The sequence below is a fragment of the Erithacus rubecula genome (genome assembly GCF_903797595.1).
Source record: "Erithacus rubecula genome assembly, chromosome: 6".
NCBI classification, from domain to species: Eukaryota; Metazoa; Chordata; class Aves; order Passeriformes; family Muscicapidae; genus Erithacus; species Erithacus rubecula.
The window spans coordinates 16,384,875-16,412,013 of NC_136688.1; the positions used below are offsets into that span (position 1 = coordinate 16,384,875).

Below are 27,139 nucleotides of genomic sequence, written 5' to 3' on the forward strand. Positions count from 1 at the left end.
ACTCCTGCTGCTGGTTGTGGTGCCTGGTGAAGCAGCACATCCCTAGGTAGTCACACAGCATCCCCAGGTCCTGTGTGTGCATCCCCCTACCCTCTCCCAGCAGCGCTCCCAGGCTCCAGGGCGGTCCCAGATTCCAGCCCCGGGGATTCCCCATCCCATTAACCCGGGATATTCCCCTGGACGGGCTGGGGGCTGTCCAGGGATGTGCACCGGGGGTTCTCCATCCCGTTAACCGGGATATCCCCCCGGCCGTGCCCCGCAGCGGCTCCGGGGCAGCAGCACCGCCTGCCCCGGTTGTTCCCGATGTGCGGCCAGCCAGGCATTCCTCCCCTTCCACAGGGCACGATGAGGAGCCAGCGAGCCAGAAATGTCCCCTCTGCTCTGCTCAGGCTGTCGCCGGGATGATCCCGAGGTCCCCCGAGCACACGCGGCTTTGTCGCACGGCCGCGGAGGAGCAGGAGCGCTTCTCCCGGCCGGGAAAACCGGGAAAACCGGGAAGAAAGAGCAATGGGGAGCTGCCTCTGCAGCATCGGCACCTGCAGAAACAGCAGCCAGAGCACACAAAAGTTGTCGGGGGAGGAAGGGATGGGAAGATCTTTTCCGTTCGTGGTTGAGCAGAAGTTGGTGTTTCCATAAGAAGCTCCATTAGTAGATGTAAACACGGTAATTAGCTGCAGAAGTGCTGCGTTTGTACCTGTAATTAATTGTCCCTGGAACCAAGTTTGCTGTGTGAGGAGGAACCTGCCTATTGTGGTGTTTAATGCAATCTGTCCTTTTCCTATAAATACCTAACCTGAAGGTCTGATAAAAATATATACTAAAAAAAATTAAAACCTAATGCTTCTTTGACATTTTTTGAATGGCTTGCAGGTAATTAAAACTACATTATGCTGGGAATAACAAATATACTTAAAACTGACCAGTATGGAAACCAAAGCTCATTTCTGCTTGCTTTAGGCTCTTCATTTTAACAACTATCATCTCATGCTTCGAGGGAAGCTGCTCTTTTTCCCTGAAGGATTTGGAGTTTACGTGCATTTAATCTCATCTGCAGCACTGCAACCACCTCAGCAGCACAGCCCTGCTGCCCCAAGCCTCCAGTGAAGTGACAAATATGCCAAAAGGAAAACATAACCAGCCTGGATGGCATCTTGGCTTTACAAAGGCTGCTTGTGATGCCTTTGCTTTGACTCAAAACTCCGGCACACTGGCTTTTTAATCATGAGATCCCTTTTTTCAGCACAGCATCGAGAGTAACAACTGCAGCACAATGAGCCAGCTTCATAGATATGGGAATGTTTAGATTTCCCTGCCAGTGACTAAAGGCCTTTAGCTTTCACTAGCCAGTCCCAGCTCGCATTGTTGTTGCCTGTTGATTTGTCTTCTCTCATTATTCCTTGACATGCAGCTCTCCACCCACGCCCACACTAACAACCCTCACACAAAGAGCATTGAGGTATTAACCAGGTTACAAGTTCAATGGAAAATTACACTAAGATTGTGCTGTGTGGCAATATAAAGGGATGGCATTCACTCTCCCAAAGAGCCTGTTAAAAACACAGCTGGGTTGGGGGCTTTTTTCCCCTTTTAAGCATCCTAACAAAAACAATTTTTAGAAGTCGGGGATGTGTATCTGGGTGTACTTTAGGTACAATGGGGACAGACAGACAGACAGACACAGGGGTGCTCTGAGCCTCCACCTCTGCCTGGCACGGTGCAAACTGCCCGCTGGAAATTCTGGAGTTCGTTTAGAGCATCCCCAGAAAGCCCAGCTAAATAAACAACCTTCTCCTGATATGCTGCAATTAGATACTTGCAGCTATCTTCTTTTTGTTAGCCCAAATTACAGGCTGAAAGTCTATAAAAGTGCTCCTTAAGAGCCCCTCCTTACTGAAAACTGAAAATAAAATCGAAATAAAACTGAATGAGATTAACCTAGCACAGTAACAAAATTTGCAACACCACACTATAAGGTTAAAAAGAAAATAGTATAATAAAGGAAATACAAAGGCTTTGGCATGGTTTTTACAATCAACAATGGTTAATCTTGATATGTAGTTGTGAACAACTTCAAAACACTTAAGTTTAAAACTCTTGCAAGCACTTTTAATTGATTAGGAATGAATTCTAGATGCACAAAGATGATTGGACTGTGAACAGTAGTACAACTATTTCTAAGAACAATTAACTCTTGCCGACCAAAAAAGAAACGTATGATGCATGAAAATGTGTATAAAACATCTATAGAATATTCTTGTCAAATATAAATGAAATTAACTTTATTATAGAAATCATTCTGGGAGATTTCTAGGGAAGACAAATACTTACATTTCGACATAAAACAAATTGGATTATATCGAAGACACAATCTACCTTTTATCTATCAAACTCTTTTCTTCATCGAAGCTCTCTCTTAACCCCTGTTTGCACATAGCTTCAGCCTATGGAAACCTTTGGAAATACCAACAGATATTTTTCTTACATAAATCTAGTGCGTATTGTTCCAGGTTGAATTATATGCAATGGAATGATACAAACTTGGAACATCAATCCATAATCTATGAACAGATTGGTAGAAGTATTCGATATATCTTGATAAAACTCTTAAATTCGTGGCAAAGCTTGTTGATCATGGCTTCTTTTTTTTTTTTCTTTTCTTTTTTTTTTTTTAAACAACTTCATGACCAACACAGATCAAACATCCATCCAGTCTACATTGTTCTTTTTTTTTTTTTCATTATAACATACAAATGCCCATTTACAAATAATACACCAAAATGAATAAAAGTTTGGATACCAAAATGAAGATTTGTTCCAACTGATATAATGCCTTCAGTGTACAAAGGTCCATGTGAAAGTCTTTTCCATGTGTTACAGCATAGGGCACAGTTGCAGTACAGAAGTACTCTGACAGCAATTCTTCCTTTATAAAATACTGCTGAACATCCAACTGTTGTCCATATAGTCATTTACAGAATTAACACATGTTTTACTGTAATCTTGGCCAGTATTGAGACATATCAGGTTCACTGCCAGGAACTTGAACTGGAACTGACACTCCAGGGGAAATGAGACCTGAAAATTGAGGGGGGAAATGGATATTTTAGTTTTTCTGTACATAGCACAATTTTTGCTTTACAGTTCCACAGATTTGTGCTTGTATTCTAGTAAACGTGAAATCTCACCATCTACCAAACACGGTTTGGGGGTGCATATATTTTAAAAATGATGCACATCTCACTGATTGTTATAAATAAATAAATACAAATAAATTTATTTTTATAAATAAACTTTCATGCTTTGAGATAAATGCCAGAGCCTCGACTCATTTGCGTCAGTTGAGAATTCAGCCCAAAATACACTGAACAGTCCTACTCTTTTTAAAAGTGCCTGGTTTGCTCCTGTTTATGCTGACACTTGCCCTTTTTTACCCTGATTTGCCTTTTCTTATGCATGGGCTAATATTTCTACAGGTTCCCTGCCTCTTTGATAACTTCAAATCTTTGGCAATAAATAATGTCTGACACAGCCACGGTAAAAATGTGCCCAGCCCTGCAAACAGTTTCACATACACTTAACCTCACCAGTGGGGATATCTCTGCTGAAATATAATGCTGAAATAAATGCTGATTGAGAATTTAATTATACAGGGAAGATTTTGAGGGATGGGGGGCTTGCCTCTATCCCACTTTTCGACACCACCTTTAATCAGATTTCTTTCCACCTAGCCCTCCAAGAAGCAGCTTAAAAATCAGGATTATTGCTCTAGTTTGCAAGGTTATACATTTTTATCTTCTGCCTGGTGTGGCAGCAGCAGAGAGACCTGCCCCAGTGATGGGGAGAGGTTCCCACAGCAAATCTATGTGAAAATCCTGATGGCAGGAGCAAGGAAGGCAGGCTGGGGGAGCAGGGGGCCACTCACCTGTGGAAGTGGTGCCAGAGGTGCCCATGGGCTGGCTGTTCATGTGTGTCTGCATGTGAGGAGGGGTGTAGGTGTCATAGCTCCGTCCATTCACCGATGGACTGGTGGGCAGCATGCAAGAGTAGGAGGAGGTCTGGCTGGGTACTGGGGGCTGTGGGAGCAAAGCACAAAGAGTTAAATGTCCCTGCAGGTAAAGACAGCAGCACACTCTTGGGCATGGACGTGCCAGCCCTCTGAGGCAGCGTGCAGCAGCAAAAAATTGAGCTTCAAGTTTCAATTTCAGGGGCCCCAATGTAAAAACCTATTTAGGAGCCCTAGCAAGCAGGAGGGTTTTAGTCTAAAAATCACCATGGATGGCTACTGGCACTTTTTCAGATATGCCTGCTGAGCAGATCCCTACATCCAGATGCTGATGAAGATGTAGCATCCCAAAGCCTGAGTGCTGCCCTCATTTATATCCAAAAGGAAAGATGTCTCCTACATTTGCAGCCAGAGGCAGGGATCTTACCTCGCACTTGGTGCTGTAATTAAAATTACTCCACTGAGGGACAGAGGCTGGTCCTGCATCTGCCAGAGTGGGGCACACACACACAGACCATGTGTGGGGTTGGGGGCCCAAGGCTCTAAGGGGAATCCCCAAACCCATCCACACAGTGCATTGATCCCCATCAGAGCTGCAGTCCCCCAAACCTGTGCCAGCAACATCCCAGAACAAACATCTCCATTTACCTCTGCTCTAAGCCCTAAAACCTAATTTGCCAGGGTGGCTGAGGGCTGGCACAGATCCAGGGAGAGACCAAGCAGAGGCTTCTCCTGCTCCAGCTGCTGGGTGAGTGGGGACTAGTGCAGCCTTGGCCCAGCGAGGCGGCAGGAAGCAGGATGAGTAATTCCCACTGTGAGGGCACCAAACCCAAGCTGCCTGCACGGATTTCCCATCTGCAGCACCCTGCCACAGCATCCCCAGCAGCCCTGAGAGCCCCACTGGCCGAGCACACACGCTGAGCTTGGGGAGGGCATGGAATCGCCCCGTGCACCCACGGAGAGATGCTGCTGGCTCGGCCTCTCCAAGCACACAACACTTTCCAGAGCACTCACACGAGCTGTGCCCCTGCCCAGGTGCCCAGTGCTGAACCAGGGGCCTCCTGCTTTCCCAAGGGTCCCCTCCTGCATCAGCCTTTTGATCTTTTGTCATCTGCTGCCGGGCCGCTGCCGTCACGGAGCGCCGACCTCGCCAGCGCCGCTTCTTTCCATGGGCTCGCGAGTCTCTAACTTTATTTGGTTCATTTTGGTTCAGCAATTAGCAACATCGTAATTGCTGCAGCGGAGGAGTCAGGCTCTCTAATCTGCTCTGTGCCTGTCTCTAGCAGTGGTCAATGCTGTGTGCCTCAGACAAAGCTGTAAAACTCCCGTAATTGGCCAGCACCTTCCTAGGCCAACCCCACCATTAAAAAAGGAGGAATTTTGCATCTGAAAGGTCTATAGAAACAGACCCCAAAGGAATAGATTTCTTCCTAACCCAGCTGGTGATCAGCTAATGCTTTCAGGCATGAGGATTGACAGCTCTTGCAATTCTGGCTTAGCTGGCATAACCACTGATGCTAATCACATCCTTGCCTCTCTCAGGTGTTCCTAATGTGCCGCTGCCACGTTACCTACACCCAGAAGGTCGGATCCCTCCAGCAGCTTATTCAGGCAGCAATTTCCACAATATGGCATCTGTGAGGTTAACCACATTTTGTTCCTCCAAACAGCATTTCTTTTTTAATCCCAGATTCGTTGCCTCGCAAATTTGAGGAATTTTCTTTTTTAAAATCTGGGGAAAGTGCTTGTTGAGCACCACGCCTTTCTCTCCTGATTCCCCAAAATCAGGGCATCTTTTCAGATGCCAAGGAAACCTTTGGTGCCAGTTTGCCTGCAGCATGGTTGGGGTCTGTAGGTTTCTGTAGGGTCCCCACCCGTGGTCCTGCACAGCCCAGGGCTCCAGAGTCCCGAGGGAACGTGGGGAATGTCATTCCCTGGCGTGGCACTGCACTCACTTGCATAGGCAGGTTGTTGGCCATGGTGAAGCTGGGCATGGGCGGCAGCGCGCTGTACGTGTTCGTGAGCGCCGTGTCTGTCCTGCCCAACATGGAACCTGATGTGAAAGAGGAAACTATAATAGAATAGACAGACAGATGGACACATTAGTTTAGCCACAATCACAACTGGCAGTGCAGCCCCAGAGTCTCATTTTGCCCAGAGGATGGATGATGGACACGAGTGGCATTACCGGGGGTGGTTGGCTGTGGGATCGGCTGGTAAACGCTTGTGCTGAAACTACTGCTGATGGGAATGTGGCTGGGAGTGTTGCTGGCTTGTCTTCGCTGGTTCCTCAGCTTCTCTTCCCTTCTCCACTTGGCCCTTCTGTTGGAAAACCACACCTGGAAATACAGCATTTGAGAGATGTGAGTGACCTTACAAGGGCTAGAGGCACGTAGCTTGAGGTTTGCAGTGGAGCAAAGCAGTGGGTGAAAGCAAAGCCAGCTGCTGCTGTTTTCCTGAAAGAGGGACATGGGCATAAATACAGGTGACCCCGTGCTTTGAGAAGCCAGGAGTAATGAAACCAGAATGGTAATAGCAAAAATAATAATAGTCATAATTGCAGAGCCAATCAGTACCTGTATCCTTGCTTCGGGCAGGTCTATTTTAGCAGCTAGTCTCTCTCTTGCAAACACATCGGGGTAGTGGGTCCTCTCAAATTCTGCAGAAGGAAATATTCTTGTGTTAGTTGCAGAGCTGACATGGCTGACTGCAAAATCAGAGCTGTTGCTGTGCTCTAAGTGCTCTTGAGAAGCATCACTGCAAAGGCACAGCTGAGCTCTGTGTCTGTGTGCAGGGAAGGGGGACGCCTTGCCTGCCGGGGAGCATTGCTATGGGGATGGGCAGGCTGGGGTGCAGTGCTGCATCTCTCAAGCAGCAGTGAGGGCTTCTCCCTCCACGGAGGGGGTCCCCAAGGCAGCCCTGACCCTGTCACCAGGAAGCGAAATGGCACGTCGCCGAAAAGCAGCGCAGAACGAGGACAGAGCTCGGCGGCGGGGCAGAGCGAGCTGAGCCCAGGCCGGCCAGGGAAAAGGGCACTGCTCCCAGCCCCAGGCACGCAGCATGGGGATGGGGAGACAGTGTGGGGGCAGGCATGGAGGGCTCTGCCAGCCCTCACCTCCCCAGCAGTGCAGCACAGCGGGCAGGAGGAGACTCATCCCCCCAGGAGAAGCCCGGGGTGCAGCATCAGTGTGGCACTGGCATCTGTGCCCTCGCTACTTGGCTTCTAAAAACCATTTTAACAGCTTTTTGGGGAGCACCACAACCACCAAGGAATATCTGGAGCTCCATAAATAAAAGAGCATGGAGGGAGATGCAGAGTTTAAATATATATATGTATATAAGGCACAGGAATGCCATGCTTACATTCAGCTGGCAATGCAGTTGGGGCACATTTTGCTTTTCTCTCCTGCTTCAGCCATAGGAAAATGTCACTCACCTTTCTCAAGGGCTTCGATTTGCTCTTGGGTGAAGGATGTCCTATTTCTCTGCAGCTTCCTTTTCAGCTGGAGTCTCATTTGGGCCTCGTCTGAATCTTCTCCATTGGAGCTGATGGAGTTAGTGTTTTCCCCTCCTCCCTCCTGTTGCGGACAGCCGTCTGTGGAAACGAGAGTGGGAAAGTGAAATGCAGGGACCCTTGTCTGAAGATCCCTATCAGAGAAATAACACAACTGCAAACGAGTTCAGCCATGTTTGTTGACACCCTCCCTCAAAAATGTCTCGGGTATCAAAGCAGCACGGTGCTAATGGCACGGGTAGCACAGAAACATTTCAGCTCCCAGCCTTGTGTAAACATCGGAGATGAGGAATTGTGATCACCTGGTCTTAATTTCATTTTGTTTTCCCTCTGGAATAAAACCTGCATAAAAATACTTTCCCCTGAAAGTGATTCTTTCCGTGAATCCCTGCTGGAGTGCCGTGGCAGTCTCCTCTGCCTGCTGCATTTATTTACCTATTGCTATATTTAAAATAGTGATGTTCAGTATTTCAGATTATCTATAATCAGTAATTCCTATCTAATCAATTAGATGTTGATAGGTTTGCAGAAAATGCTATTAAGAAACCAAACCAAGCTTGTAATCTTTTTTAAAAAATATTTATCCAGTTTTTATTTGAATTCTGCACAGTCAATTTCATTTTAAAGGTTGTGAATTTAGAAGTGCCTGCATTGTTCTGCAGTTTTATTCAACTATTGTATGAGTGTGCATTGCCTTGACACCTATTACTGAGCACAGCTGTAATTATATCATCACCAAGAACAGGCTATAATTGCTGAAAATGGAATTTTATATTTAGATAAAAGGACTGTCCATTCTTTGTAATGTGTTGCACCAGAGAAAAGTAAGATTTCTTTTAAAATTTTAACATGTAATTTTAAAAGAAATAGTAGCGAGTTCACTAACTAGCTAAACACGCCGTTCTGCAGCTGAGCGTTTGGCATATCATTTAAGTGGCACGTTTTTAATTAGGGCATTTCCAGCACTTTTAATGCAATCTCTGTCACTAAACAGGGGAAAGTTTCATTGTGCTCGGCGCTGGTGTTGGGGGGCTCCGCCCGCACCCCCGGCCGCGGGGCCGGAGGGACGGAGGAGAAGTCCTTGTCCTAAATGAGCTCTCCCCCTCCTTTCAAAGCATATTTTTCCAGGCGTTTTGATGTCGCATAAAGAGGGAGCCGGGGTGAGGGACGCATGGGCTACTTATGCTAATTCCCTTGAAAAGTTACGCCAAAAATAAATAGCGACACTCCCGCGACATCCTTTAAATATTGTGGGAAATCAACTTTAAAGTAATATCATTTATAATCGGCGAACAATGGCCCCGGTCTTCAAAGCTCGGGGGGAATTGTGACAGGATCTGGTGGGACCCTTTCAACCACTTTGAAATGTTTTAAAACCCGAACTTTCTCCTCCATTTAAACACGGGGATTCAGCGGCCGTGGTCACCATATGGGCGGCCGCAGCCCCATTGAGGCGGCCGGCGGCGGGTGAATAGCGGGGGGGGCGGGGGGAGCCGCTTTTCAGGGCGCACACAAAGCCCCGGGCCCGGGGACGGTCGCCGCGGCGGGGCAGCGCCCTGCCAAGCGCGGGTGGCAGCGCCGGGGGCCGCGCCCGCCCGCGGAGGGGCCGCGCTCACCTCCGCCACCGCGCTCATCCATCACTGTCCGCCCAACGGGGACCGGGGGGGGACGGCCCCGGCCCCCCGAACCTGCCGCTGCCTCCCTGACCCTCCGCTCCGAACTTTTGCTGCCACCGCGTCTCCCCCAAACCTTACTTCCAACAAAAAGTTTCTCCTAAACTCACGCCCGTTTCCCGACCTGGACAATTAAGATATCTTCTTTTTAGGCGCACACCCTTTTTTCCTTTTTTTTTAGCTTTTACTTGTTATTTTTTAGGGTTTTTTTGTTGTAATTTCTTGATTTTTTTTGTTGTTTTTCTTTTTTTTTTTAAAGCCCCTAAAAGAAGCCATCTCAATAGGGCTGTTCCACCTTCCAGACCTAATCCGTAAGAAAGCAAGTGAATGTCCGTCCCTATTATCCTATAGCCAGACCATCTGACGCTGGGTATAGGATTTGTTTCCTGAAAAAAAAAAAAAAAAAAAAAAAAAAAAAGGACGCTGGGAAATAAAATCATTCCTTAGTTTCTTAGTGTCTTAATCAGTGAGGCGGAAAACAAGCAAAAAAAGATAGCAAACCAATTGCAGCACCTCTCAGCTATAGAGCCGGGATCAAAACATTGTAGCATCTGTTGAAAGAGAAAGTGTCTAAATCCTATAGAAGGCTTTAGTCTTATAAGAGAGGGAGGGGAGAAAAAAAGATAAGAAACAGTGTCTCGGTGATCCCTAAAACCACTAAATCACTGGAGAATTTCTCCCGGATAGAGATGTCTCTTTTTGTTCTGTCAGCCCTCATGTATCCATTATTTTATTCACTGCTGCATGGCGTTTATCAGATTGAGACCATATTTGTACCCCTCTGAGACCTAACCTCGCCTTATGCTTTTTGAGTAATGGACTCTTAAAATCCAGCAACATACTCCTGCAAGGGAAAAACATTAGAGGGAGCATGAATATTCCAGAGGAAACCCATTTTATTAATTTTAATTTTGCCGTGCGGATGTTTTAAGTGTCTGCCTGCCTCCCCCTCGCCTCTGCTGCCCACGCACACCCGAGCTCCGCATTTCGGCTTCGTTTCGGCCGCGATTTGGGAAGGGCTGCCGGGCTCCTCCGGCCCGGAGCCCGCCTTCCCCTGCGGAATCTGCGCTCATCCCCAGGCGAAAAGGGGCCAACAGTGGCCCCCAAAAAGCCACCGAGTCCCCCCGGCTCTGCCGCACCGCACCCGCGCAAGGGCTGCGCCGCCCGCGATTTCTCCGTTTCACACCTTTCCAAAGGGAAAAACCAAAATTCCACAAAAAGCGCGGCCCGGGCGGTGGGTGCGCCGCTCGGCGCTTCGCCTCTCGGGCTCGGGGCAGCCAGGGAAGGGCAACCAGGGAACCAGGGAAGGGCAACCAGGGAAGGGCTCCGGGCACCGACACCCACCGAGAGACCCCGGCCCGGCCAGGGCGCCCCAGGTAGGGGCGAGGAGAGGGCGGCTGGCGACAGGAGCCGCCCCGGTTCCTGGGCAAAACAAAACGCAACAAGAAAACCCCACAACCAAACAACAAAAAAACACCAAAGTGGGGGTGGGGGGGGGAAGCGAGGGCTCCGCTCTATCTTTCTAGTGTCCTTCATAGACTGTTTTCTTCTCTTAAAACTGACATGTCTAATTGGCAAGCGGTGCCATATCGTGTCCAGAGGTCTCCTGTGGAACATTTCTACAGCTGTCTCCTTCAACTAGACGCTTATTCATGTCGCCTTAATGAGAAACAAAACGATCTCTAATGAGCAATTACATAGCGACAGAATTGTTCCCATAACAAATTCTTGCGTGTGACAGAAACATCCTTTGTACCAGATATTCCGCACACTGTTACCGATTTTTTTTTCCTTGCGGGGTGAAAACAAAAAGCAGGTTGTTGTATATAGACACCTCTTCTAAAGGAATGACCAGAGCCAGGGAGATCCGAGCCTCAACAGAGCCCGCATTCAAAAAGAAGCCATTAACCATCTTAAGTATGTAACGTAACATCCCATTATCCTTCATATTATCCCCTTGTCATTCCTACAACAAATACCTATTAATCTTCAGGATGAACAGTTTCCTATATTTACAAAGTTGTTTCGGGTCCATTGAGGAGGAATAATAATCAGCCCTACGGAGATAGTCACGGATCGCCCCGGCTTTGGGGAGAGACCCCGGCTCGGGAAGGCGGCCGGTGCCGGGAGCCTTGGCGAGCCCTAATTACCGGGCGATGGGCAAGGCTGAGACTCAGCCCCAGATCCGGAGAGCGCGGCTTTGGCAGCGGATGCTGCTGGGCTCCCCTGCCCACCGCCGGCCGGGGCTGCATCTGGATCTCGATCTGGATGCCCACCGCGCCGCCGGCCCCTTACCCACGAACGCCTCACCCTCGCCCCGGCGGCCGGGGAGGGGCCGAACCGAGCCGATCCGGGCCGCCCCGGGCTGGGGAGCGGCGGCCGGGCCGTGCTTACCTTGCGTGGGCTGCCCGGGTACCGAGGTGCCGGGATACCAGCCGGGTCGGGTGCCCCAGGTTCCCGTCTGCCCGTTCAGCATCCTTAGCTTGTCGTACATCCCGTCGGCACCCATCTGTTGCTTTTCGCTAGCCAGGTTGCGTAGGACTCTGTTTATCGACGACACCTGGAAGGCAAAGGACAGGAAAGGCAATGGTAGTGCGGTAGCGCGCTCCCCGCCAGCCACCCGCGCAACCCCCGCGTCCCTCTGCGCAGCGGGCGGCTCGACCTGGGCGCAAGTCAAGGCTTTTCCGAGTCCCAGCCGCCCCGACTCGCTCACTGCTGGTGGTGGTGGTGCAAACAAACAAACAAACCACGGGGGAGGGGGGAAACACAAAAAAAAAAAAAAAAAAAAGCCGACAACAAAAAAAAAAAAAAAAAAAAAAAAAAAAAAGCCCCAAACCCAACCCTGCAACACCAGAGTGATGGCTTCGACTGATGCTTGCAGTCCTGAGGCGCCAGGCGCAGGGGTCACCCGCATATTGTTTTTTATTTTTTTTTTTTTTTGTCCCTCCTTAAAGGCATTTGTCAGATTCTGTACGAAAAAAATGCGTCTGACCCTGCCACATGCAAATGATGTGAACCTGCTATCCTCTCTTCTGATACCAAAACAAAGGAAGCAGAAGCTCGCTACGGCTACCCAGCATTGTACACGGCACACGGGAAGGTTTTTTTCATGAACTTACACTGGGTATATTATCGTTGGTACAGACCCCCTCTGATAGTAATCTGTCTCGAATCTCCCACGCAAAGATGGAGGGGCACTCTCGTTTATACTGCGCTATTTTGCTTACAACTTCTGGAGTCGCTACTCTCGGTTTACTACCTCCGATTGCCCTGGGTCTGATGGAGCCAGTTTCGTAATACCTGCCCAAAATTTTACTCACACATCCATTCGACACCTGGATAGGGAAGCGGACAGAAAATCACATTATTAATAATTTCAAGACAAAAATAAAATTGTTTAAGTATGCATTAAACAATGACAAGCTTACGTTTTGATTGTCCAGCACTTGGACTTTTGCATCTGCATGGGTCTATAACACAAAAATATACCTTAAATGGTATGAGAACTTACTTAGAGAGTCTTTTTTTTTTTTTTCTTAAAAAAAAAATTACATTCGTGGCCCTACCCTCAACAAAAGTGATACTTTAAAAACATTTTGAAGAAAAAAAAATCATCTGGTCAAAACGTAATTCTCTTAATATCAATATTAAAATACTCCTTAAATGCGAACAATAGGTAAACCAGACTAGTCTCCATCCTTCTCACTGCTCTTAGCCAAAGGACTTGAGGGGGAAGGGGTGAGTGAAGGGTTTTCAAGACCTGCATTTACGAAATACCCCTGAACTGTGCCAGATTGCATGAATGTCCGTAAGGACAGATTCCGGGCTAAAACAGCGTGGCTTTGAGGGGGGGTCTTTCTCTCTCTCTCCCTCTCTCTCTCGCCTTTTTTTTAAGTATTGTTTTGCTTTTTGGAAGAAGAAAAAAAAAGGTAAAATTTTTAAAAAGCAGCAAGCCACGCCAAATGCATACAGCTATCACAAAATCATAACTAAATACGGGGGGTAAGGAGGGAAGGAGAGGAAACTGAAATTGCGCCGGGCCGTATAATTCGGTTTATTACAGCAAACTAACTGCAACGACAGCGCAGGTCATCACCGGATGGAAATAAAGGGGGGAACGAAAAGTAAAAAATTTAAATATTCGAAAAGGCATATATATATGCATATATATATATACGCATCGAAAGGTCTATTTGCAGCAGCAACCGAGCAGATGGATCGTTTTATTAGGCTGGAAGGCGGGTGGTGGTGGGTGGGTGTGGGGGGTCGCATGAGCGCCCGGCGGTGACACGGCGGCGCTGGAGCGGAGCGGACGGAGCGGTGGGAGGACGGGGGACGCCGCCGCCTTCACCTGCAGGATCCGGGAGATGTCGCAGGGCCGGGCGCCGCTGTGAGCGAGTTCCACGATCTTCTGCCGCGTGGAGTCGGGCAGCGGCCTCCCGTTGACGAACACCCCGCCGAGCTGGTTCACGCCGCTGTGACCTGCGGGAAGCACAGCGCCCACCATAGCACCCTGCGCTCCCCTCCGCTCCCCTCCGCGCGTCTCCGCTCCTCCCGACCCGGCTCCGGCCCCGGCCCCGCCGCCATCCCCACCTCTGCTCCGAAACCGCGTCCCCGTCTGCCAAACCCGCGCTAGCCACTAACCCCAAAATCCAACCCTAAAAGCCCAGAATATTCCTGGCCGGATCGCCTTGGATTGCTCCTTTGCTTTGCCTTTTTTTTTCCTTTCCTTTTTTTTTTTTTTTTTTTAATCTCCTCCCCGCCGAAAAAAAAAAAAAATAAATAAAATCCCAAGCCCAAGCGAGCCTGCTTGCATCCGCACAGTGGCAGCTCGCTTCGCCAAAAGCAAAGCGAGAGGCTGCCTCGCCAGTGCCCGACCTGAAGCTCCAGGCTTTGCAGGGTCTCCCTGGAGAAGCTCTGCTCTACGCGCTCTCCGCTCTCCTCTCTTTGGAGCCTCCTGATAAATTGACTCCAAGAGCCCAGGCTTCTTAGCAATAAATAAGCTCCAAATATAGAAGAGGGGGAAAATATGATGAGCCTCTCTGACATTTGTCTTTAAAATAAAACTAGCTGCACGTCAAGTTTGAGCTTAATTTCTGGAAATAGGCGGAAGTCGCCCCGGATCATGCATGGAAGGCTAATTGAAAAGATCAGTTGGAGCACTTGTGGCAGGCGTGTCACTTTATGACAGTACTCTGCTTTTGAAAATTGCATCGTCACGACAAATAGTAGCATGATAAAACGACCCTTTCTGTCCGCATTTGGATATCACTCAGACTAGATTGAACTCTACTCGCTCTCCCTCCGAGGGAGGCTGCGGTTCGCGGTAGCCGGGGGCTCTGCGCGGACACACCGAGGGGGCGCGCTCCCCGCGCAATGGATTCGAAGTGACATCGGGGCTGGGGAATTTGCCGCCCCGGCCCAGCAGCGCGGCCGGAGCTGCGACCTGAGCTTCCCACCGCGGGGAGAGGAGGAGAGGAGCCCCGCGTCCCTCCCCGCCCGCGCCCCGGGGGCTGCGGGCTGCGCTGCTGCTCCCCCAAACTCCGCAGCCCTCATCCCCGCCAATGCGTGCGGGGAGACCCTCGCCGACATTAAAAAAAAAAAAAAAAAATAGCAGCGGGGAAAGCAAAATCAAAGTTTCACTTAAAAGGTTAAGCCTTAATCATTATATAATTTCCCTGGAGAGCGGTGTAGATCTCGCCCAGTGGCAATGATTATGCGCCTTGTATTCTATTGCTAGTCATCTAATAGGAAAACATATGGTGTCAATTTGGATGCTCTGCACCATATACACCCAGGAGTTATTAACACAAAGCCTGAAGAGCCCGCCGCGACCTTTAAACAAAATAAAGGCTTCACCCGAATGATATCTTTTCTGCGTTTTGCAGTGGCGATCCCAAACGGCCGAGTGAAGGCATCCCCCATTACCATAAACCCCCGGCACGCCACGGCCAAGGGCAGCCGCCGCCGTCCCTGCGAGGCGCAGGTAAAACCCTCCCCGGGCTGCCGAGGCTCAGTTTTTGCCCGGGATAAATGAGAATACCTCGCGCGGACACGCACACGGCGGCCCCGGAAGGTAAAAGAAGGACAAAACCTCCGCAAAGTACCATCAAAACAAATAAACAAAAAATTTAAAATATTATATATATATAAAAAAGAAAAGGCGCTTCACGCAAGGGATATCTGAGAAATCCCTAAAATCTCTGCTTTTCCGGATGGGGGGACATCTCATTAATGGGTTTAGCGGTGGGATGATGCAGGGGTCCCGGAGCCGCGCATCCCCTGTCAGCTTCCAGGGAGCACTGGGATGGGGGCCGGCGGCGTGGGGAGCGCACCCCGCGCAAGATCCGCGTCCCGAGGAGATGCGGCCTACCCGGGTTATCTGGGACCTCACTCCCAGTGCCCCCGACCTCCGCGCAGCCCCTTTTTCCAGGGAGCAAAGAGAGGCCACTGCTCGCCCGCCACCGTACCGGGCTCCGTGCGCTCCCGCCCTGTGCCAGCGCTTCCCCCTCCGAGGCCTATCCGTGATGTCTTAAACAACGACAGCAAGCCCAACAACAACACAAAAAGGCACCCCCCCAAAAAATTAATAATCCACAGAAGCATCAGAATCTGGAAGCAAATACACCCAGAAACCGCGCCTAACGCGCCGTGGCTTTTTCCTGCCCAGCTCCCACCGCAGAGAAGGTGGGAAGGCAGCCGGGTCCTGGGCCACCAAGCGGGCCTGGCCCAGTGTCCCCAGAGCCATGACAGCGCTCTCGGCCCCGTCCCCGCCGCCCTCGGAGGTACCGAGCCCCGACGGGGCGGGCGGGCGCTCCCGGCGCAGCATCCCCCTCCCGGCCCGGCCTGAGCCCTCCGCCCCGCCGAGGGAGTCACTTACTGTTCTGCATGGTGGGCTGATAGAGCAGTATCCCGCGGGGGTCGCCTATAGCAGTCTATCAGTGACAAAATAGGCGTTAATCAGGGGAGGCAGTGCACACACTTCAGCTAATATCTCACCGGCTAACTTTGTTATCCCTTAGGCATCTTCCCCCGATTCGTTTAAGGATTTGGGGGCTTTAATACCTCAAGGCAAAAAATGTTCATATGTATCTCTAACTCGCAGGGGGGGAAAAAAATTAAGAAAAGCAGCCCGCCAAGTGGTTTCTCATTTTAATTGCATGCAGGTGGCGTATTGCCTCGTCGTTAGTGCTCTTCGCTGAGGTGGTGTATTAAGTGGAGCGACAACAATCACAAAGAGAGTCCGAAGTCATGTTTTAAACTTGCCTGAAAGCGGGGTGGACTGTCCTCTCATACAATTTAGGGACTCGCACATCTGCGTGTCACTAGTTAAAGTCTTCCCTCTAGGACAAAGCAGAAGAAGTACATTAAAGAGCGTGCGGCGGCGCCGGGAAGGTGTGCGGGACGCGGCCCGGGGGGAGCGCAGCGCTGCGCGGGGGCTGCGCGGACACTGCGCGGGCACCGGGCACTGCCAAAGGGGTTTTGGGGTGCGGGGAACCCTCCGCCCTGAGTGCTGGGAGCGGGGCTCCATTTTTACCTCCGGGTATTTCCTCGAGTTTTTTTTGTTTTGGTTTGGGTTTTTTTTTGTTTGTTTGTTTGGTTTTTTTTTCCCCTTTCCGCGCGGCGCTAGCAACTTTTTCTCCCCCAAACTCCCCGTCTTGTGATTAACTTCTTTTTTGGTCTTTAGATCTTCCCCTTTTTCACTGTACTGTGACACACGCTGTCTACCTCGCCTCACTGCTTTAAAAAGTAAGAACAGGAGGGGGTGAGAACTGTTAAACAAAGCCTACAGAAAGCGAACAATGGCCTCCATTCTGCTCCTCTACCCAAACCCCGAGTGCAGAAACCCAGGCTCCTTAACCGGCCGCGCAGCTTCCCAACTCAACGGACCAACAACCCTCCAACTTACAAAGAGCAGAGAAACAAGCCCCTTCTCCCTTCATTAGTGCCTGCCTTGACCCAGCGCCTGGACAGTCCCCAGCGCCTTCCCCCGCACCCCCCCGCTCCCTCCCTCCCTCCCTCCTTCCTTCCACTACTCCCTCTCTCCTCCTCTCGCCACCTTCCTTCCCTCCCTCCTTCCCTCTCCCCCTCCCCCCCCCCGCCACCCCCGGCCCACTTATTTATTTATTTATGCGTCCCCATGTATTTATTTTGAAATCGTCGCGGGTGAAAATGGAAAAGTAATTTCTCGTTATAAATATCTGGCGGTAATTGTGTTACTGGTGCGAGTTGTTAGGGGTTGTAAAAAGATACAACAGCGCAGTGGGGTGCTCAATTGGGGAGGGACAATTACAATAAAGAGCCCATTCAAGGGGGTTGCTAAAAAAAAAGGAGGTAAAATAATGAAATAGTCGCAGCCTTCATTTTCTCTCCTTTTTTTTCTTCCTCCTAAAAATACTCATTCTCTTTCTTTTGCGCCTATAATGAATATTAATTTTACTCTTCCTGCATATGATGGAGAAATCAAAGAGGCACGTTTCCCCATTCAGGACTAGCCATGGTATAATTTATTAAGTAGCTTTTAGTAATCTTAAATCCATAAAAATAAACATCAAACAAGTACTTTCTCGCAGCGTGAAGACTTTAACTGGTAAATATTTACTGCTCTTTGGAGAGCTACCTGATTAGCAGCAGAGCAAGCTACACTGTACTTCAATGGAGACGTGGTGATATCTCCTTCAGTGAAGTCATCCCTTTAATACACCGAACACGTCTGCATAGACACACACCGAACGGGAAACCCACCACTCCAGACACTATTTCCTCCCATATTTCATGCACAAATCATAAACGCGGGGCCTACGGGGTGAAAGAAACCATCCGAAAAGGCACCAGCAAACTTCTAGCTCTCAGCCCTGCCCGCACGAACCTCAGAAATGACACTCGGTGGGTTTAAAAGAAAAATAATTAAAAAAAAAAAAAAAAAAAAGGGGGGGGGGGGGAAGGGGGGCGAGAAAGAGGGAAATAAAATAAAAAGCCGCGAAAACCCTAACACCGAAAGCGGTTTACAATAGAGGGCGAGGGTAACCAAGGTCTGCAGCAAGGTAAGAGGAGGCGTGGGGAAAGGAGCTGCGTGTCTGCTCAGCAACTCGCCACCGCCTCCAGCCCGGTAGCCCCGGCCAGGCCCCGCAAGCCCAGCGCCAAATCGGCTCCTCCTGCCGTACCCGCAGCACCCCCGGCACGCAGCCGGCTCCTCCGACAACCGGGATGCAATTTGCCGTGCCCGAATAGGCCGGGCCTAACCTGCGACTCTGTCTTTAATCTCGAAATCTTCATGTAATCTCGCGGCAGAAAGCATTTTTTTTCCCCTCTCCGGTGAAACCGTGATTAGGTGTTAAGGGTAAAGTTTCGCGGGACAAACGCGAAAAAGGCAAAAACGAATCGGTTCGCGATGAGCTGCTGGTGAAGGTCAGCAGCTATAAACATTTATTGTCAAGGGCCACTTTTGTTATTTTATGCCCCTAAGATGCAGAAGATACAGTCACTTTTCTTCTCTAGTACGTTGTTGTCCTTTTCCAAAACAGCCTCTGCCAGGTACTTTGAATGATTTCAAAAACTTTGGTTTTAAACTTTCCAGAAATTATTCCTGCTCTGCGCTCCCATGTAACCCCTCCGTGCAAAGCATTACAAGGTTAAATTCAAACCCAAATTTTCTTTCTGCAATTGCACTTGCGAGGGAAAAAGGAATCAAGTTTATTGTTGTGCTTCGCTGGAGCAAGTATTTTTTTTTTCTTGCCTGGAGAAGAGTTTGCAACTTCTTAAAAATTAAAAAAAAAAATAATTGCTGTAGTAAGGGATTGCAGAGGTGAATCAAATGCTATTTCTTTTGTAGAAATAAGCGATGGTAAGTTGTTTTAGGTTTAAAAATATAAAAATTAAAGTATATTGATTTAAAAAGTGAGTAAAAAAAATTCCCCGAAGCGGGAGCCGGGCGAGCCCCGGTGCCGAGCAGGACGGGGCGCCCGGCGGGGCCCGGCTCGGTGCGGGCTCTCCGCGCCCCCGGCGCCGCTCCCGCGCCGGAGCTGGCAAAGTTGCCGGCACTAGGGACAAGTTGGGAAGATCCCCGGGTGGCTGATTAAAGCTGACAGCCCTTCAGCTCCGCTCAGCTCCCCGCCTGTACCGCGCCTGGGAGCTGACTTGGCCTAGGATATGGGTTATTTTTATTTTTTTTTTTTTCCTTCCCCACGCAACTCTCCCGGCCGCTCGCCCTCTGTTTTTTTGGTTTTTTTTTTTTTTCCTCTACCATCCTTCTCTAACGCAGACCGCAGAGCACAAAGCAGCAACCGGGGCCGCCCCGGGGGCAATGAGGCGCCGCTTCCCTCCCAGTTTCCCTCCCACGCGGCGTGGCGTGGGGCCGGAGCCCAGCTCGGTCCCGCCGCCCTCCGAGCCCGGTACCGGCACCGCCGACACCGGCACTTGTGCTCTCGCTGAGCAGCAAACGTTGCGTGGGAATTACTGCTGCTGCTGTTGGCATTGCTTTCCCAGTCAGATGCTTTAGCTTTTCCAGAGGACACGGGCTTATGTGAAAGGCAGAAAGTTTGTGAGCTCCTGGGCTGGAAAGTTCCCTGGGAAGCTCTTCGGAATGCAAATGGGAATATGAGAGAGAGAGAGAGAGAGGGAGAGGGAGAGAGGAGGGGTGAGAGAGAGAGAGAGCCCTGCCTAAATATTAAAATGCGAGGAGGGAGAAGTTGGGAGAATAAATGAACAGACTCACCTTTATGAGGCATCCTGTCTTGTTGTCAAAGCTCCTGTCAATAGTTTAAGAGCGCACTGATTTGAAATGATGGTGCTTTAAAAAGAGTTGCCAGCAAAATAGTTTTTCTCCACTGAAGCTGCTGCTTGTGTGATCTTGAATTCCTGGGAAGGAGACAGAGATTGACAATAAAATGGGCTGTCAGTGACTGGAGAGCGAGAGATAAAAGAGTGTGTGAGTGAAGTGGGGAGAGAGAGGCAGAGCACACCTATGCTGATTGGTGATGGTTCAAGTGTATTAATGTGTGTGTGCCTTGGTCTCTGCCTCGCCTCCACTGCTCTTCACTGGCCCATTAGTGAAGCCTGACCTCTGTCATCATCTTCCAGCAAAACACTTCCTCCCTGCGCCCGGACCCGAGCGGGAAATGCGGCGGAGCCGGGGCCGGCGGTTCAAACCCACTAATCACTCCGCACCGTGCAAACGCCGCCCGCTCCCACCCGAATATCGCCGTATGCAAAGCGCCGCCAGCGCCTCCCCGCCGCCCATTGGCCACGGCCGCTCGCCCCGGCCCAATTGGCCCAGGCGTTTGAATATGAATGCGCAGGGCCCGGCAATGCCGCCGCCGCCCGCAGCCGCTCCGCGCCCCGCTCCGCGTCCCCCGGCCCGCTCGGCCCGGTTCGGCCCCGCTCCGCCCCGGCCACAGCCGCGTCTCAGGTCGGCCTGGGGGAGGGGGCCGCGCTGCTGATGGCGGAGGAGGCGGAGGGGGGGGCTGGGGAGGAGAGTTTAATTTGCATTTAAACAGTTCGCTCCGGTCCGACAATGGAGATAAGGGGAAAATAACATTCAGATGGTAAAGACATAAATATTTGGGAGACAGGCGCTTTGTGGGCGGTGAATCGTCCGGGGCTCCCCGAGGCCGCAGCCCCCCCCCTTTTCCCCGCTCCGGCCGGCCGGGAAAGAGCAGAGCAAATACACCATTTACTTTGTGTATTGAGGGCTCTTGTGAAAGGCCCTGAAGAGTCCTTTACCAAACACTCACCAACTTCTCCCACGTGCCATTTGTTGACTAAGGGCTGCCGGACTGATTTTTTTTTTTTTTAAAGATCTCACGGAGGAGTTGGAGAAGGGCAGACCCGGGCGCTGGGCAGTGCTGCCGCTTTGTGCCCGTCCGAAGTGGCTCCCCCCTCCTTCCCTCTCCTTTTGCAAGGGACCCCCTTCACTGGCTGCCAGAAACTCAAGGGGGAAAGTAAGTAAATGACTTTGCTGCTCTGACCACACACCACAAGTACATTTGTTGAATGCCGGACTATTAAGACACACCTCAGTAAACTCTAAAGCAACCCCTCAGCGCATGCATTTAAGGTTACACTGGGAGCACCAGCCCGAGCTCAGGGTGTCCCAATCGGTTATGGCGAGTGGTCCGGGGGGAGGGGGAAGCGGGGGTCTGCATCGAGAAAAACAATTAAAAAAATAAATGGGGCTTGGGGAAAAGAAAGGGAAGAAGGAGAAGAGACGGGGGAAAGAAATTCCAAGAGCCACCGCGGAAAGTGGAGAGTATGAACGCGCAAAGCATAAAATGAAGTCGTAGCCGCATACACTTGACTTCTCTTGACATGTGAAAAGTGCTAAAAGTCAAAGCTCATCAATAAAGTATCTTGAAATTGAATAAGAGCCCTGACAACCATTGCATTCTTAAATAAAGTACAATGAGGAGACAAACGACTCTGCCAAGGAGTTTGCATGTGAGTGAAAGGGCGCCTCAATGGGAGCGGGATAATGGGCTGCTCGGCCGTCATGCACTGTCATCCCCTGTCCCGCCGAGAAGCTGCCACCGCTTCCTAATAGCACAAAATGGGCTCTTAAGAGACTGCAGCCTGTCCCTCCGCCGCTGCCTGCCCTGCCCTTCCCCCGAGGCCGCGGTGACCACCCCGCTCCGGAGGCAGGGGCCGAGCTGGGAGCCTCCAGCCCGCGGGCAAAGCTTTCCTTGGAGGATGCGGGATCCGGCAGATCCCACCTGCAGCAGCTCTGCCGTCTTGCTCAGGCCTAGGTCAGCCTGCTTCGGTTCCAGTTTTGCCCCCAGTTTTTAAGGAACGGAGCCGAATATCGCGATGGAGGCGCGGCAGCGTTTGAGTGTGATGGGATCCCCCCCTTGAAGGTAAGGGCAACACCAGAGGCTGAAAATTGAGGCAAGAACCTCCCTCACCCGGCAGCCCCTGGCTCCCCTCCTCTTCCCCAAAACTTTCCAAAGTAACACCTGCCACTGAGTTAGCCAGACATCATTCCGGGGACTCCGAGGAAAGTATTCCCGAGCCAAAGAGAAGAAGAACAAAGTATAAGTCCGAGATGGAGCACGAACCTGTGATCCCGTGGGCCGTCCCGCCGAGCTGCTCCCCTCCTGGATCTCCTAAATGCCGCTGGCCGAGGCCGCGCGTCCCGCCGCACGCATCCTGCGGGCGACAGAAACAGGCTGCGGTTCGTAAGATCGCACCAATCTCGGAGGATCCAAAGGGATTTTAAAAGTCCTTTTTCTGGAGTGAAGTCAGTCGTGTCCGTGGCTTTTGATTTTTTTTTTTATCCTGCTCTTTTTGTTGTTGTTGTAGGGTTTTTTTTCCTGTTGCACTCCCTCTACGGCAAATGAGCGATTTTTTTGTTTTACTCTTGTCCACAAGGCGTTAAACGGGGAAAAGAGAAAAACCACTTTGTCCGAAATTGCAGGCAAATATCATTTTTACAAGCTCTCAATTAGCCATCCCTTGGATTAGCACCTTCTTACGCCTCCTCTCCAGAATAAAGCAGCCGTAATCTTGTTGCTATTTTCCCCTCGGGCGCCGCGGGCTTTGTGTTCCCTCCCCCCCAAAAAAACTTTTAACGCCCCCACCTAGCCCAAAAAAAAAAAAAAAAAAAAAAAAAAAAAAAAAGAATCCCTCCCTGTGCGGGGAGGGGAGGGCAGGGGTGAAGCGGTGACGTCACGGCGGGGTGCGGGGGGGCGCTGGAGCGGGAGCCCCGAGCCAAAGTTGGGAGGGAGGAAGAGCAGCGGGCCGGGCCGGGCTTGGGCCGGGACAGGGAGCGGGGCTGGCCCGGCACGGAGCTCCACTGGGCCGACACGGAGCTCTACGGGGCCATCCCAGCTCGGAGCTCCACGGGTCCTGTGTAGCGCGGAGCTCCACGGGGCCATCCCAGCGCGGAGCTCCACGGGTCCTGCGTAGCGCGGAGCTCCACGGGTCGGCCCCAGCGCGGAGCTCCGCGGGTCCGGCCCGGCACGGAGCTCCAGGGGGCTGTCCCAGCGCGGAGCTCCGCGCCGCCATTTTAGCTCGGCCCGCAGCGCAGGGGCCGTGCGGGACTGGGACTGGGACCAGTACTGGGACCGGGACCGGCCCCGGGTCCTTCCCCTGCGGCACCGCCCGGCCCCAGCCCGGCCCCGCCGCGGGTAGCTGGACCTGCCGGGACTGCCGTGCCTGGATACTCCCAAGGAAACCCTGTGCTTTTTCTTTTTCCATCTACAGATTGCCACTCTCCCTCCCTGCCCGGCCGGCCTGGTTTTCCTTTTCTTTTCTTTTTTATTTTTTCTTTTCCTTTTTTTTTTTTTTTTTTTTTTCCTGTTTCTGTTATTTTCCTCCTTTTCATTTTTTTCTTTCTTTTGTTATGTTCCTCCTTTTCATTTTTTTTTTTTAAGTGAATTTTCCACTTTTAAAACGACTCCTCTCGCCTTTGTAACTGGGGAGGGGAGCAGCAGTGTTGAGAGGCGTTCGGCGCTCCCCTCGCCCCAAATCCCTGCCCTCCTGCAGCCGCAGTCGCCCCCCTTTCCCCCTTTTCCCTTTTTTCGGGGCGAGGGCTGCTCCGTGGGACCCTGCGGCCGTGGGACCCCGCGGCCCCGGCATGCTCTTAGGCACTCTTTGAAGATTTCTACTTAAAATCCGCTCAGGATTAATGTAACTAGCATTTTTCTGCCTCTGGTTTTTGCTTGGTTTTTTTTTCCCCTTCTACTTATTTTTTTTCTTAACTATACCAAACAAAAAGAAAAAAAATGGGCGTAATAAAAAAATGGTTTAAAAACCAAAGGTAAGTAACTATTATACGTGGCAAGATGTGCCTTTTTGGTTGTTTTTCCTAATTAAAATAATTTTCACTTTTAAAATATAATCTCGTGCCTGGGTATTGATTTATATTAATCAGCAGCGTTTGCTTCCCTTTCGTATTCTGTTGGGTACTGAAAGCAGAAAGTGCTGAGTTAGAAACTCCAGTATCGTCTCGTTGTATTAATATCTGGGCTGCAAACTACCTTTTTTAATACCCAGAAAAATGCTTAAAGTCCTCTTGTCCAGTTCGGTCTGAAACTGAAGAGATACACAAATCCTGACGTCTTAGACTACAATGCTTTTGCCTTCAGGACACTTAATGCCTATTTGTATATGTAGAGACAGTGTTTGAAACCTATAATGCGCAGGACACTGAGTTAAGTGGAGCTTTTCTAGTTTATAAACAATCCGCAAAAAGTTTGGAATCGATTTAACCTCTTTTATGTTGGCCTTTTGCACGAGGCACGGTTTGGCGTGGCAGGCTAAAAAAAGGCTTTGTGGACCTTGCCGAAGTCGCTCTGAAGCTGGAAGACGAACGTACATCTTTCCGTACGAGAAAACCTTTGATTATAAATATGGGAAAAAGTGTCATGCACCCAGACCCGCTCGAAAAGCCTTCAGAAAAGAACGGGGGGGTTGAAAGCTTAGCGCATCCTGACGGGCTTTTTAAATGCTATTGATTGGGACAAGCTGTTCAAAACCCCAGTAACAGTTAATCTGCCTGTTAATCAAGCCACTAAGGAGCTCAATGCGAGTTTTATTAGCAACTGGAGAACACAGCCAGCAGAAAGGATCAAAAGCCTACACCCTTGATATTTGTAAAACCAGCCTTTCCCAAAAATATATTTTCAATTACAGAGTAATTCCGAGCTTATCAGGGCTCGCTCGCAGCCCCACGCAGATGGTTCCGCAGGCGCTGCCAAAGCCACGAAAGCAAAGGAAGCAGCATCGCGCTGGTCCCTCCGAGAAGATTAAAAATAACGCGTTAAGGAGAGGTCCCGCTCTCTCCTCTCTCCCATCTCGGGCCCTCCTGGCCTCCCGAATTAGCAGCAAAACCTGCACTTGGCAAACCACGAGGAAACGACAGAGAAACTCCTCGTATTCACATCAATTATATTATTAGGCTGTGGGGTCGAGGGCTTTTTTCTGTAAGCTGGCGTATTTGATTTATCGAGGTAAATTTGCAGGGCATATTTCTCGCTGCCCATCCTTTTTGATAGAAACCCTCACTTAGTTGCTTTTAAAAAAAGTTTGAATAGCTTAAATCGTAATTTGGAGAGCCTAAAAGCTGGATTTCAATTAATTTAATGACCAGAAATATTATTGTATCGGCTAAAAATCAACATTTGATCTTGCCATTTTTTTTAAATGCAGCCCGATTCCTTTATATGTCAGCGAGATATGCATATAAAAGACTATCTGGTCAGAGGTAATTATGTCACAGCTTTTTCTCGGCATGACAGCTGGATAAACACCATCTCCAATAAACATCTCTAATTAGGGAGGAGGATCTGAGATAGATGGTGTTTGATTTATTACTGAAGGAGAATGTCCATTTACTGGTACATTATAGTGAAGCATCACTGGGAACGTTCCCGCTAACGCACCGTGAGGAGTATTTGGAGATGCTCGAAGACAGGTAAGCGGTACTTTAGGTTTTACGCTGTTATTTTGTTTAGCGTTATTTCGGAGGAAGAGCGGCCTTTCTAGGACACCTAAATGTCCGGATTTAGCAGAGGCACCCGGGGCTAGGAAGGCAAGGCTGAGTTTGGGCAACCGAGAAGGCGCCCGGCGAGTTAGGCGGCGGAAGGCGGCTGGGACGCGGCCCCCGACGGCAGCTCCATGCGGGAGCTGGGCTTCCACTCCCCGCTCCCGTCCCGTCCGTGCGGCCCGGAGCCCGAACCGGGCGCTGCAGGGCCCGAGGGGCTCCGACCCGCGGCTGCCCCCGCCACCTGAGCCGGGTCACGGGGCGGGGGCAAGGGGAGGGGGCCGCACCGCCCGCGCGGGGGGAATTTTGGGAAGCGGCTCCAGCGCCCCCTCCGCCCCGCGGCGCCCCCTCCGACGGCCGGAGCCGCTCCCTCCCACCCCCACCTGTTGTGCGGGGCTGCTGCCCGCTCCCCTCGCCTTCCCCCTGCGGGGTGGGGGTGCCGGGGCGCCCCTCCCGTCGGGCTGGAGCGCAGGATGGTGCGGGACTTTACCTGCCAGCGGCAGCGAACGGTCCGGGCGCGGCGGTACCTGGCGGCTCCGGTCGCCAATTTCCACGCGAGAACCTGCCACACAGTTTAAATGTCAATGACAGCAAAAGAGGGGTGCTGCCTTTGCACTAACTTTCCCTTAATATCCACGCCAGCGCCTCGCCCATTGGCTGCGCCGCCCCGGTGACGTCACGGCGGACAGTAGTTAGCTAATGAGACATTTTTGGGCGACACGAGCGCGGACGGCGCGAGCCCGGACACCGCCCGCCCCGTCGGCGAGCACGGCTCGGCCCGGCCCGGCCCGGTTCCGCCCCGCCCGGGGGATGGGTCTCCCTTGGACCGGGGCACCCTCGGGGTCGCTGCATCCTCCTGCAAAACGGGGGATGCGACCCGACGGCTCGCCCCAGCCCAGCCCAGCCCTGCCGGCAGCCTGGCCTATCCCGGCCTCCCAAGCCGAGCTTTAGGCTGAGGTTTGGTTTCTTCCCGGACGCTGAGCCCTCGGGAGCGCCAAGCCCTGAGCTCTGAGGATGGAGCGGGGTGCTGGCCCCGGGCATCTCTGCGGGCTCCCCATCAGAGCGGCAGAGAGAGGCCGTCATTTGCACACACTTGTCAGGGTAAATAATTCATCAGCAAAGAGCCCCCGCCGCCGATAGTTTTATTGAACTGCACTTAAATGTTTGATGAACCTGCCGCCCTGGCTGGGGCGATGCATTAGGAGGAGGCTGCGGCGGGGGGTGCAGGGTGCTGGCCTGGCCCTGCTCCGGTTCCGAGGGCCAGGGACTCCCTGGGATGCGGGGTGACCCCGTCCCTCGGGAGCACATCCCGAGGGCTGGCAGGTAGCGACGGCCCCGGCGGCGCTGCCAGGAAGGGGTTTCGCGGCGCGCTTGGAGCCGCTGCCATTAAGGGGCTTGCGGCTCCCTGCAACCCGGCAGGGTCCTCCAGGGAAGCGTTGGAAACTCCACGGCTCCCGCCTGCTTATCTGGCT

General features: G+C 51.2%; 1 protein-coding gene across 6 annotated transcripts; it reads right to left on the reverse strand.

Annotated features, from left to right (window-relative positions):
- Positions 1-1,969: 1,969 nt before the first annotated feature.
- Positions 1,970-26,843, reverse strand: PAX6 (paired box 6). Of its 6 annotated transcripts, XM_079309432.1 has the most exons (15): positions 26,158-26,843; positions 22,240-22,330; positions 19,905-20,047; positions 16,457-16,533; positions 16,071-16,125; positions 13,542-13,672; positions 12,619-12,660; positions 12,310-12,525; positions 11,585-11,750; positions 7,440-7,598; positions 6,580-6,662; positions 6,192-6,342; positions 5,959-6,074; positions 3,923-4,073; positions 1,970-3,075 (listed from the first exon to the last, which is right to left on the reverse strand). In XM_079309432.1, the coding sequence occupies exons 5-15, from the start codon at positions 16,078-16,080 to the stop codon at positions 2,990-2,992; spliced, it is 1,311 nt and encodes a 436-aa protein (XP_079165558.1). In that variant the 5' UTR covers positions 16,081-16,125; positions 16,457-16,533; positions 19,905-20,047; positions 22,240-22,330; positions 26,158-26,843; the 3' UTR covers positions 1,970-2,989. The 6 variants fall into 6 exon arrangements, with proteins under 6 accessions (XP_079165558.1, XP_079165563.1, XP_079165561.1 ...); XM_079309437.1 differs by lacking the exon at positions 12,619-12,660 and having other exon boundaries at positions 12,511-12,525; XM_079309435.1 differs by lacking the exon at positions 12,619-12,660.
- Between the last annotated feature and the right edge of the window lie 296 nt (positions 26,844-27,139).

Bases quoted from the DNA above. Each gene is read 5' to 3' on its own strand.
- PAX6 (XM_079309432.1), bottom strand. The intron at 11,751-12,309 runs GTAAGTTCATGA...TTTGCCTTCCAG, and splicing joins CCAACGATAATATACCCAGT to GTGTCGTCGATAAACAGAGT. The intron at 6,075-6,191 runs GTAATGCCACTC...ATTCTATTATAG, and splicing joins CCCACAGCCAACCACCCCCG to TTTCCTCTTTCACATCAGGT.